At 41.2% G+C, this 12,511-nt stretch overlaps 1 protein-coding gene across 1 annotated transcript; it reads left to right on the top strand.

Moving 5' to 3' along the window:
• The first annotated feature begins 5,613 nt into the window (after positions 1-5,613).
• Positions 5,614-9,533, top strand: LOC103719687 (protein ASYMMETRIC LEAVES 2). The gene is made up of 3 exons (XM_008809049.4): positions 5,614-6,036; positions 6,753-7,573; positions 9,276-9,533. Exon 2 carries the CDS (start codon positions 6,794-6,796, stop codon positions 7,559-7,561), a length of 768 nt encoding a protein of 255 aa, XP_008807271.3. The 5' UTR covers positions 5,614-6,036; positions 6,753-6,793; the 3' UTR covers positions 7,562-7,573; positions 9,276-9,533.
• Positions 9,534-12,511: the final 2,978 nt, after the last annotated feature.

Below are 12,511 nucleotides of genomic sequence, written 5' to 3' on the forward strand. Positions count from 1 at the left end.
CTTCTCCCACCGCTCTCGATAGTCCGCGATCTTCCGGGACTGCTTTTCAGCCCGTTCCTCCGCCTTCTTGACCCTGCTTTCGAGGCCCGAGGCGGCTTTGAGTTGCTCCCGAGCCTCTGACAGTTGCTCCTCCAGGGCGGCGAAGCCGAGTGCCCGCTCTTCGGCCTCCCGGAGCCTCGCCTCGAGGTCCCCGGTCGTCCTGCCTGCCGCAGCCCGGCCTCCCTCTTCCATTGCTTTCAGCCGGTCCTCGGCCTTCGCCAAAAGCCCCGCCTGTTCCTTGTAGCACTCCTCCAGACGGATCATGTACTGGGCGAGCTAAGAAATAGGAAAAATAAGGGAGTCAGGCGGAGAACAACAGAGCCAATAAATGGTGAAAGACGGCCAGAAGAACACTCACCGACATGAGACAGACGCAGCTGGCGGCCCCAACGTCAGAGACATCCTCTCCTCAGGCCCTGGGAGCGTGACATTGCAGGCCTCGGGAAGGTGGTACCGAGCCACAAATCCGTCTAAGTCCTCGGCGACCAGTTTTGACTTGATGCTATCTGCTCCCACTTCGCCCATCCCTAATGGCCAATCTACGGTCAGGACGGGGTCAAGAAGGAGGGAAAGGCCGGAACGACTGGGGTGCACTAGTACAAAAAGAAAAAGTATGAAGAGCTCAAAGTAGAAGAGTGGGAAACTCACTTGAAGAGGAGGAAGAACGGCTCCGAGAGCGTCAAAGGAAAAGCAAGCGAACGTTTCGGCGGCAACAATGGTAGCGCAAAGGAGAAACTCGAAAATGTCCGTAAAGAAGAAGACGGACGGGGGAGGGCCCCCGATTAAATAGGCGAAAGGGCAAGTGACACCTCGATGACGCCAGAAGACGCCTGGCCGCCGAAGGGTCGCTCGCACCCCAAAGGCGAATCGACACCATTAAGGAAGGATGTCCGCCGAAATCCTCAGGTTGCCAGGTCAGCAGCAACCGCCATACGCCATAAAGAAGGCGGGAAGCTTGAAGCGCGCGCGCCTCTCCGAAGGATGGCGGCAATCTCGAAACATCACTCCCTTCACCTGTTCCCCTTCTGGTTAACAGGCTCGGAAGCGGGGGGCTACTGTTATGGGGGAATTGAGCCGCCATGCCCCACGTGATCGGCACGCGTATCCAGGAAAGCTACAGCTGCCCTATGATCCAGCACTCCGACCCCGAGTCGGACCTCCTCGGCTCCGCAGCCCGACCCCGGGTCGGCTGCCCTATGATCCAGCACTCCGACCCCGAGTCGGACCTCCTCGGCTCCGCAGCCCGACCCCGGGTCGGCTGCCCTATGATCCAGCACTCCGACCCCGAGTCGGACCTCCTCGGCTCCGCAGCCCGACCCCGGGTCGGCTGCCCTATGATCCAGCACTCCGACCCCGAGTCGGACCTCCCCGGCTTCGCAGCCCGACCCCGGGTCGGCTGCCCTATGATCCAGCATTCCGACCCCGAGTCGGAGATCTTTTGATAACGACAGGCTATTCTCCAGAGGCACGCCGCGGCCTCCTGCTCCACTACTCCCTGCAACGGTTGTACCCGATGCTGCCCACGATCTCCTGTATCAACCGTACAAAGCGGAGCTCCACTACGCCCTGCCATGACCGTACCCGGCGCTGCTCCACGACGCCCCGTAACGGCCATGTCAGTGGCCATTCTATCGTGCCCCACGACGACAAACCCCCCTGAGAGACCTCCCAGCCAGGTATATATGCGGCTGGGGGGAGAAGGGGGGGGGGGGTAAGCAATACCTCCCAGAGCACTCTCTCCCACTTGTGATTATCATCTCTCCTCCTCCAATCTCCTCTGACTTGACCGTCGGAGGGCCATCACCACCCTGGTGGTGGTGCAAGGCTTGTTTGCAGGTTCCTTGGCGGAAGGTGGAGCGCAACCAGCACCAACCAAGACAACTCAGGCGGAACCCCGTTCACACCGTCGTGTCAATCGTTCTCGGTTTGGACCACCAGCAACTTCCATATATACCCCTTGGTGTACCCTTTTTTGTCTTTTCCCTTTTTTTTAGCATTGCCCCTCATGTTACACTTTGGTATTGACGTCAATAAGTAGATGTTATTAGTGTAAAATGTCTCTATCATTCTTTTATGCTACATTCTCCAAAAAGAAACCTTTAATTTAAACTACATGGAGTTGTACTTTAAATAAGCTCATCTACAGTATTGATGCAATAGGATATTAGAGTTGCTTTATATTTAAAACAACTACTTCTTGACACCAATAGACAATAATTTAGCAAGTGGGCCAATTTTAGAAGGGTGAAATGAAGACTTTATGTGCAAATAACGATTTTCAATGATAAATTTGCAATAAGCAATATTGTGTGTGCATATATATTTTGTGCAACAAATCTCATTATGTTAAAATGAAAGTATTATATAAGAGTGTGAAGATTGAGAACTACACATTTTAGAGCCTCACAATCTCTCAAAGTACATGTTTATTATATATATATAATGTGCAAAAAATCTCATTATTTTAAATGAAAGTATTATAAGAATATAAAGATTGATAACTACACATCATAGAGCCTCACAATCTCTCAAAGTATGGGTTTATTAGAATAGATAAATCTCTTTGAATAGATACTATATACTAAACTATTCACCTAGAAAGTTAGAAACTAGGTGCGGCTTAATTAACAAGGTGGGAGAGTAGGACACTGAGACACATCTTGAAAGGTAAAATTTGTACTTTGCCATGCATGCTTTATTACATTTTTTTTTAACTATTTGAAGATTTTAACAGCAAAGAATATCATTTTTATTAAATTCTTAAGACACATACATACATATACATGCATCCATGCATGCATACATACGTACATAGATACATACGTACGTACGTACGTATGTACATACATACATACATACATACGTACGTACATACATACATACGTAATGTAGGATGCATGCATGCTAAATATAGAACATAGTAAAAAAATTGCATAATTTTGATTGAATGACATGGCTTGCAATGGCACAAAATTATGCCCATGAATTAACTTGTTGACATTAGTGAATGTCAGAGAGGACTCCACATTTATCATAACACTTGATCGTTATTCTAAAGACATAAGGATGAATTACTATAACATAATCAAATTGAGAATCAAGTCAATCAAAGTGATGTAGCTTACAATGCAATTTGGTCCAATGCAAAGAAAAATAATCGATTAAAAAAAATCATATAAAAATCTTTTTAGAATATTTGTAGATATGTTAAATATTGTTAGGCCCCTGCTTGGCATTGAAGTAGATAGTAAAGCTTTTATTTATAGAGTTTAGAAAACTAGATCTTTCACTAGCTAGTAAAGATTTCAACAAAAAGCTGATTACTATTTGGTAACTAATTTTTTGAAATATGGTAAAACTTTAATATCTATTTGGTAACCAAATTGAAAAAGTAGTTTTAGTATCATAAAATTATAATAAAGGATATTGTTGTTGCATAATACTTTCAATTATCTAAGTATATGTACCATCAAAAAGTATTATCATAAAATATGTTTAATTTATTTTTTATTTTAATATTTTAATTTATATAAGATAATATTAGATGATAATTTTTATATTTATTATAAAAATATAGTAATATTTTTAAATAATATATTATTTTAAAAACTACAAGGGATGTTGATATGGACATTTTGTCAGTTTCTTAACCATCGACCAACGAAATGTGAGGGGTATTATTTACACTACATCTCAACCACTTAGATGTCAACCATAGGTACGTAAGTACCTTAAGCATGAGGTTAATAATATTTTTTAAGTATTATATTATTATTATAGTATAATAATATGGTATTATTATTACAATATTGTATTATACGATTACTATATTATTATATTACTATCATGTAATAATATTATATTATTATAATATAGTTATAAAATAAAAAAAAATCTTAATAATAATACAATATTCTTATATTGTAAAATCCATTATATTTTTACTATATTATATTGAATTGTTATTTTATGTATGTTATTATAAAGTATTATCAATTTAAATTTTTTTTTTATGTTTTAATATAAATAAAATAATAAATGACATAAGTATTTTTTATGGGTGAGTACCAAGTAACAAAGAATATGATATGATTAAAACTTAAGATCCTTAATAGCATGATTATGATAATAAAAGACAAACTTAAATGATTAGGGTAATAACAGTATTTTAAATAAATTCAAAAAAATCATTGTGGGGGCTAGAACTTGGGTTTTTTTGGTAAGTTTTTGAAAAATAGCTTCCCAACACATCTCAAGTATAACTTTCCCTAGTATACTTTTTTTATTTTTTGGAGGAAGTAGAAAGTTATTTCAAAATTGTTCACCAGACATCAAAAAAATACCTAAACAAGTTTTTGGCCTTTAAAGAAGTATTTTTTTGGCCCTCCGAAAGTAGTGCCAAACGAGGTCTTAATCTTTTTTCTTCTTCTAAGTATCTTTTACAATGCTTCTATAATATTAGTCAAAGTTGTATATGTTACTTAATCCAAATTTGTATTTATAATTTTATTATTATTAAGATAAATTTTCATACTTAATTACATCTTTTAAATATATATCATCTTCTGATCCTAGATGATCTAGTTTAATCCATGCAATAGAAAGAAGGGACATAAAACAACCAATGTTCAACCAAACCATGGGGGAAGGGTGAAATAGTCAAATCTCACATAAATATGTTATAACGACAGTTAATTAGTCATCGGTGGGTTAGAAAGGGGGAAAGCATCAAATCAAGACATGCTTATGCAACCACACAAGTTAATCTTCTCTACCACCTTATTATTGATTCTTAGACTAGGATGACAATGGGTAAGGCAGGCCATTGCTTGTACCCATCCACTTCCTACCTTGAGGTAAGGCAGATTTTATAGAGTTAGACAAAGTGGGTTAGACGGATCGGGTTGGGTAGGGGTGCAAATTTTGTTTTCATTTAAATCAAATAAATAAAAAATATAAAAGTAAATCTTAGTACTTCATATAATATTAAAGAAAATAAGAGTCGAAGATATAAACCACAAAAATCAAAATTTTAATAATAATAGAAATATAACAATAAAAATATTATTCTTTAAGAAGCCAAACATTTATTAAACTAAGAAAGACAATATATTAAAACATCAACAACTAAGCATCATGGGTTAGCAAGGAGAGTGGGTGCGGCACTGTAGCTACAGTTAGAATTGAAAATAGAGGGAATGATGGGATGACACGGTGGATGAATGGAGTGACTAGGACAAAAGGTGGGAAGGAGATTAGTAAAGAGTTATATATATTCCAGTCGGATTTTACCATTACCTCCAAGACCCATACGTACCTGCCGGAGACTCTAACTGGGTCAGATAAAATCCATCCTATTAGGGTTGAGTCAAGTAAAACCTATCCCATTAGGATCAACTTGCATAAAATATGGTCCATTAGGTTCAGTCCGGCTCGAATAGGGAATAGGATGGGAAAATTGCCACCCCTACCTATTTGGGACCCCTCCCCGCCGGCTCTAATATGGAATAGGATGGGGAAAATTGCCACCCCTTTCTATTTGGGACCCCCTCCCAATCCTTTCCTTATTAACTCCAGAGAGAGAGAGAAAAAAAAAAGAAAAGAAAAGGTGACTCACCACCCTCTTCTTTCTCTAGTTTCTTAGATCGTCTGCTTATAAATTCGCTGCCGGGTACTCTCTCTCTCTCCCCCTCTTATTTTTCGCCGTCTCATCTTCCCCCACCATCTTTCGGTGCTTCGCCTGCGGTTCTCACTCTTTTTCTGCCCCCTTTCTGCCTCCCTCTCCCGTTCCCCTCCCAATTCCCCTCCCTTCCGCTGCCTTTGGCTTCGGCTTCGGCTTTTGCTTGTTTGGTAATCCAATCTAGGCCAGCCCTCACCCACTTCTCCGCTCGCTCGCAAATCGGAGATAAAAAAGAGAGGCGAAAAGGAGGCGCAGCCGAGAGCGGAGGCGGGACCCGGCAAAAGAAAAGAAAAGAAAAACAGCAGGAGAATAAAAAGGTACGTTTTTCGTTTTAACGGCGCCGTCGCCGTCATCATCGGATCCCAGAGCAGCCCTTTCTCTCTTCTTTCTTTCTGTCTATTGATCCAACAAAGTGATAGCTTCGAGCTTAGAAGAGAGAACGGTAGATATTTATCTATATATTTTTTTTTACCTTCAAATATATAGATGTTAATTATTAATAAATTACCTATAGTGGCATAAGGCGTCCCTTGGACCCCTAGTTCTTCCGTTCAACTTTTTATTTTTCCTCGAAAATTAAGAATAAGAAGAAGAAAAGACGAGAAGAACACCTTTATCTTTGTTCTCTATTTATTCTTTCTTTCTGTATACCTTATAGTTTATAAGATCTGGAACATTTTTTTTGGGAATTTTTTTTTTGTTTTTGATACAGTTGTATCGTGGAACAAATTCCACAATCGTAATATTTTCCTTTTTATTCTATTTTTCAGAATATAAAATAGAAATAAAGTGAGGGTATAGAAAGTAAGAAAGAATAAAGGTTACGCTGATGATCACGTATCTTCTCTCTTCTTTCCGCTTTTATAGAAAAAATCCTTTCTTTGTTTCGTTCTGCTAATTGTGTCTCTATATATACATTATATAATCATGAAAGGAGGAAAAAAATAAAAGCTTGTTGACGCTCATTTTCTTTTCCCGATCTTTAAATCTATTGTATAATCTTTAAGGATTGATGCTTATATTTTATCCTCAGAATTCAAGAAAAGAGGAAGGAAGGGAGAGTAATAGCTAGTCATGGCATCGTCGTCGGCCCCGGTCCCGGCATCGTCAGCGGCGGCGGGGTCTTCGTCCGCGTCGACGAGCTCGCCATGCGCGGCCTGCAAGTTCCTCCGCCGCAAGTGCCAGCCGGACTGCGTCTTCGCGCCCTACTTCCCGCCGGACCAGCCGCAGAAGTTCGTGCACGTGCACCGCGTCTTCGGCGCGAGCAACGTCACCAAGCTGCTCAACGAGCTCCACCCCTACCAGCGGGAGGACGCCGTCAACTCGCTCGCTTACGAGGCCGACATGCGCCTCCGCGACCCCGTCTACGGCTGCGTCGGCGTCATATCCATCCTCCAGCACCAGCTCCGCCAGCTTCAGATGGACCTCTCCTGCGCCAGGGCCGAGATCTCCAAGTACCAGTCCGCCGCCGCCGCGGTTGCCGCCAGCGGCGGCGGGCCCTCCGCTGCCAATTTCAGCAGCGGGGTGACGACCGCAGGCGGGCACGGGTTTGTCAACGCTAATCACGCGATCGGGGTGGGATCGATCGTGTTAGGGCGGGAGCAGTTCTTCCCGGCGATGGCGACGGCGACTGCTGCCCGGGAGCCGCACCTCCACCACCATGCGATGATGAGGAACCATGATGGGGAGCTGGCGGCTAGATTGGGTGCGAATGGAGCATATGATGCAGGGCTTGTGGCAGCCATGAATGTGCCGGCTGCGAGCATCGGGCCACTGGGTGGGCAGTTCTTGAAGCCAAGTGCAGCTGGTGGGGACGAGCGGCCGAGCGTCGGACCGTCGTAGACATCCTTGCAGGTCTTCATGTTACCACTATGCTTTTCTGAGTCCTTCCTCTTCATGGCAACAGTTTGTTTTTGTTTGTTTTCTTTTGATTTAAAAGGGTACGTAGTTGTTCGACATTAGTAGTCAAAAGTAATAGCGTGAGATCAGCTGCATGATCTAGGAACAGTCATATATGTAAAAGAAGTAATCAATTTAATGATATATATATATATATATATATATATATATATATAGATATCTCATGGGGAAATATGAAGTTGGGTAGGGGCGTAGAGCATTGTTTATAGCAATGAGATGATGAAAAAATCAAAGTAATGTAAGTTTAGTACCTACTAAGAAACAGATCAGAATTTTTAGTAGATATCGCAAGTTTGTAGCACTATTACTTTGGCTCTAATAATAGGTGGTATGTTTCAATTAAGTAGGTCAAACACTCTGGGAGAATTAGTTTTCTTTACTGGTGTTGCAGTGTTCTACACAATTATCTTAAACCTTATAATGAATCAAGTCTGGTTGAATAATCTTTGTAGCTAGGTACATTGGCATTAATTTGCATCCAATATTTCGGACTAAATAGTGTAAGTATTTGTCTATTAACTCTTTAAATTTAATATTGTGTGCCGGTTATCTTCTGAATGGTTAAGCTTAGGGGATGAAGGCTGTCATGGATGAGCTTGTTAGCTGATAGTGGTGCCCTTGGAGATGGACAATTCTCTGGTTCAAACTCCTTCTGCAGCTGCTAATAATCTTTTATTCTCTTATTCTCTTACAAGATTGCCAGACCTTTGTATATCTTTTTCCGCGTTCTTCTTATATCTATTTCCACATTCCCACTTTGATTAATTTAGAGCTTATAAATGTTGAGCAAGTTGAGAATATTAAATTAATTTTACTTTCTACAAGCAAAAGGAAGTTGCTGATTAATAGTAAAAGAAAAGGGAATTGGCATTGTCTGGCACAGTCTTTTACCAAATTAATGAGCAATAGAAGTATCCAGTCATCATAATGGTACTATCATGAAACTTTAGTTGAGAATTTGAAGAATCCTAATTTGTTCTAGTAAGACAAACGAATTTGAATCATAAAGCTATTGCTTGAAGCGGTTGGGAGTAAATTAATTAAGCTGCTTCTTGACCAGGATAATGGCATTCACCGTATAGGATCAGATAGCATAATTGTGTGTTGAATGCAGGAATTTAAGGTGGGTTGTTCTTTTGAGGTAGAGAACCTTTTGGGATTAAAGGCCAAAAAATGGTCGCCCAGTTTTAGTTATTATAAAATATATAATGCATTAAGTTAATTGTTGGTTCTTTCTGGCTGCATTCCATATAGCTAGTGTGCTCCATAGAGTAGCTCGTTATTACAATAGATATTTATCTGCAACTTTAAGTTGAATAAAAGTCGAGGACTTTCGAAGGAAAAAAAAAGTTTAATCTTTTCAACATTTGGGGATTCTACAGTTATTAATACTTCTTCTAAATTCTCTTTTCTTTCAGAGAATTTGTTATGGCTTTGGCATGTGGTGGATGTGAGAGCACGTCATGCATTACTGTTGTTTGCATCAAGTTTTTGTCGAAAAAAACTTCATTGATCTGGCTCAGTCCCATGGACAGATATTAGTGTTTAAAAAGAAAATCCTTTCAGACGAACGTATTGCATACTTAACATTGCTTGGGTTGAGTTAAGAAAGTTTAAATGTGTTGTTGTGTTTCAGGTTTAAGACTTGGAGGAAGGATACTTGCCGATGAAACTGGGACAGAGTTAGTATTGAAAGAGAGACCTGGATTTTGACTTCAATCCATTTACAGAAAATAGAATTTTCTTCAGCCTTCTTGCTTTCTCTTAGTGCTGGTTATTTTATCCTCTCTTCTTGATCTGGCCATAGCTGTGGACATGTTGTACTCCTAATGTTTGTTATGGTGGCAATCCTATGTCCCCTCTATGGCACCTGCATGGCTAATATGAAACTCCTTCGCCCTTTTCTATTGTAATGATTTTTATTAGCTATTAACAAAGTTTTGAAAGTTATTTTCAAATTGCTTTGGATGTCAAGAAGAAAGAAGCATCGTTTTTGTTGGGGAAAAAATCTACCTCTTCGGCATAATTTTTACTATTTGCCTATACTGTCGACTGAAGAAGGAACCCAACTAGATTTATTGTTTTGGGATCATATCCACCAGTTTGATACATTGCTATGGTGGATTAGATATCTTTTTTTCTTCTTTCCTTTCTAACAAACTGCACATCTCTGGGGATATTCTTGTTCTATTTCCATGGTCGGTATAAGATCACCATTCATGGAATGTGTGACTTGGAAATCTTTATTACTAGGATCGAATTTCTGAGCAATTGAATTGTAAAGACATCCATGATATAATGCCTTCCCATGGGTAGATAGATATCAGTTTTCATGGCCATGAGAAGATAGTGTTTTGCTGCTTGTTAAGACAAAAGGTAGGTCTCATGACTAGCATCATATTGTTTAACTCAATCACAGTGTGTATTGGGGATGAATTCCCAAAAGATAAAAGGCACATGGAATGGATATTTACTATCATGATGGCGAACTTTTGTAGGAAGACCAAAAGGTTAATATGGTCAGGTAAAGCTGAAGCATTTAAGGGAAGTCCAAGCGATTTTATGCTGATTCCCTTTTGAGCCTCGTAGAAAAGTTTTGTGGTTGACCATCTACGCTTTTCTGACTCACCCCGGCCCCGCCCTCTCTTCTTCTCTCTCGTGACTTTATGGAGTGCCAGAAACAGTGACCCAAGTAGGGAGTTTAGCTGGGGATGTTAGGAGCCAGAGGGCATTTCTCAGAGGGAAGCAGAAGACAAATCAACAAAGACAAAATGCTTCTTATTTGAAAGAGAGTGGGGGGGCCATCGATAAAAGGAGTCATGAACCCTTCCTCCCAAAATGCCATTCTGCAGAGAAAGTTAATGTCATACAGAATTTATGCCATCAGCAATCCCCACCTCCCATCAAACATCCAAAGAAAAAGCTGAGACGTGGAGAGAGAACTCCTCTCGCTCCCTTTCTCTCTCTAGAATCGTGCACGCAGTCAAAACGTAGTCAAAGCATACATGCCATGACAATGATGACGTATCAAAGCAATGATAACCCCATCCTTAAATGCATGCCCTCAGCTCACGTCTCATATATATAAAGTCCACTTCATGTGTAAATAAAGGAGTATACCCTCCCGATTCATGCTCTCCATTGGATGTCATAAGCCTAAGTTGGAGCAATTCCCTTCGGTGACCATGATAGCCTGAAAACGTGCATGGCTCGATTAAATTATGGATGGGAAATTAAGTATTTGATAACCACTTATATTTCCTGCTTGCTATTATATCTTCCAAAATTTTCATCATCTCTGATGTTTCAAACAAGTTTAGCTTTAATATAACCAGCAATATATCGCAGCTTTTATGTTTCATTCATTTACCAATGAAATGAGTGGTGGATCACCCACGGTTCGCTCCAAAGAAGAGAAAAGCTTGCTGTATCATAAATTAGAGTATGTATGGATTGACCATGCGGGACAGGATTGCCCAATTCTAGAGAAAACTTGTTCAATGCTTTTTTTTCCCCCTTCCATTATGATTTTTTTTTTGTTGGAAAAAGGATTACTAATTAATATTGTATTTATAAACAACCAAAAGTATGAATTAAGAATCTGAACCCACCAACCAAATTAACCAAGCTAATCATTTCGCTTTCCTTCCTCAAAAACACGAAAAAGCCTCAACACTTATCGTACATGCCACCATTGAGTCGGACCTATATAAGCATACAAAAGTTGGTGGACCGCATGCACGACAAGAACAAATCCTTCAGCTCCACCCACAGGAGAAGGGCGCAGCTAACCCCAGCGAAAACTGTCTCCTTCTCCGCCCATGATGGGTCTAATCAGGCACATACAACGTACGTCCCTGATTGGAGGGCTACCATGGTCACCCAAGTGCATGGCTAACCCCATGGCCCGACGGAAGAAGAGGAGAAGAAGCACGGACCAAGTCTCCTTCAAAGGTTCAAACTCTACCGCGCACCGTGGGCTAACAGTAGCTACAGAATGGCTTTTGTTTTGGAGTTGGGGAGTAGATTGGTGATGTTTGAAAGGGACAGTTTAGAGAGTTGGAGGATATTCCGACACGCCCACGCGCTCAGATGTATGTGTAGGTGAGAAAAGAGAGGCATTGAAAGCCTGAAGAGGGAGGCAGGGGGAAAGTAAGAGAGAGAGTGATGAGCTCCAACTCCAATCCCTGCAAAAGGGAATGGTTTATGGAGGAACGGTATAAAGAAAGTGGACGCGATCCCTACAAAGAGAATAAATGTATATGCGAGGGAACAGAGGTATGTATGTAGATAGATCATAGATGTGATGTGATGTGGGTAGTTATAAGACGCAGGAGGGGTTATTGAATGATGGGGGACGGAGGCATTTATGGGACAGCGCCAAGACCATGAGCCTCATTTGACCGCTCCTTCTTGGAGTTTGGCGAGTTGCACGCTTTCCCAACAATAGAGGGGGAGGCCGGGAGGGGGAGGGTGAGAAAAAGTCGAGGGGACGGGAACAAAGGAACAAAGAAAAAGAGAACACCGTAACACCATGGCTCATGCATGCTCCTTAAATACATCCTTTCTGTCTCCTGCCCATTAAAGCCATTCACGGCTTATAGAGAGAGAGAGAGAGAGAGAGAGAGAGAGAGAGGTCTGTAGCTCATGTGGTGGGCCACTTTGTGTTTGGTAGTTTCCACACAACCTTGAAGAAAGGGGCGTCAATAAAAGCCCATTGGAATAGATGAACAGAAGCCTAAGCAAAAAAAAAAAAAAAGAAAAAAAAAAAAGATGAACAGAACTATACGTCGGCATTGCCACCTTGAAGAAGAAAGCTGGGAAAAGGACAATTAAACCTTCGTTTCAGCTTGAAGATAGGGACTGTCTGTC

This window comes from Phoenix dactylifera, chromosome 11 (genome assembly GCF_051530095.1).
Source record: "Phoenix dactylifera cultivar Ajwa chromosome 11, Ajwa_hap1_PhDact_Kaust_v1.1, whole genome shotgun sequence".
NCBI lineage: Eukaryota > Viridiplantae > Streptophyta > Magnoliopsida > Arecales > Arecaceae > Phoenix > Phoenix dactylifera.

Excerpts from the sequence above, each read along its gene's own strand:
- LOC103719687 (XM_008809049.4), top strand. The coding sequence starts at position 6,794 with ATGGCATCGTCGTCGGCCCCGGTCCCGGCATCGTCAGCGGCGGCGGGG.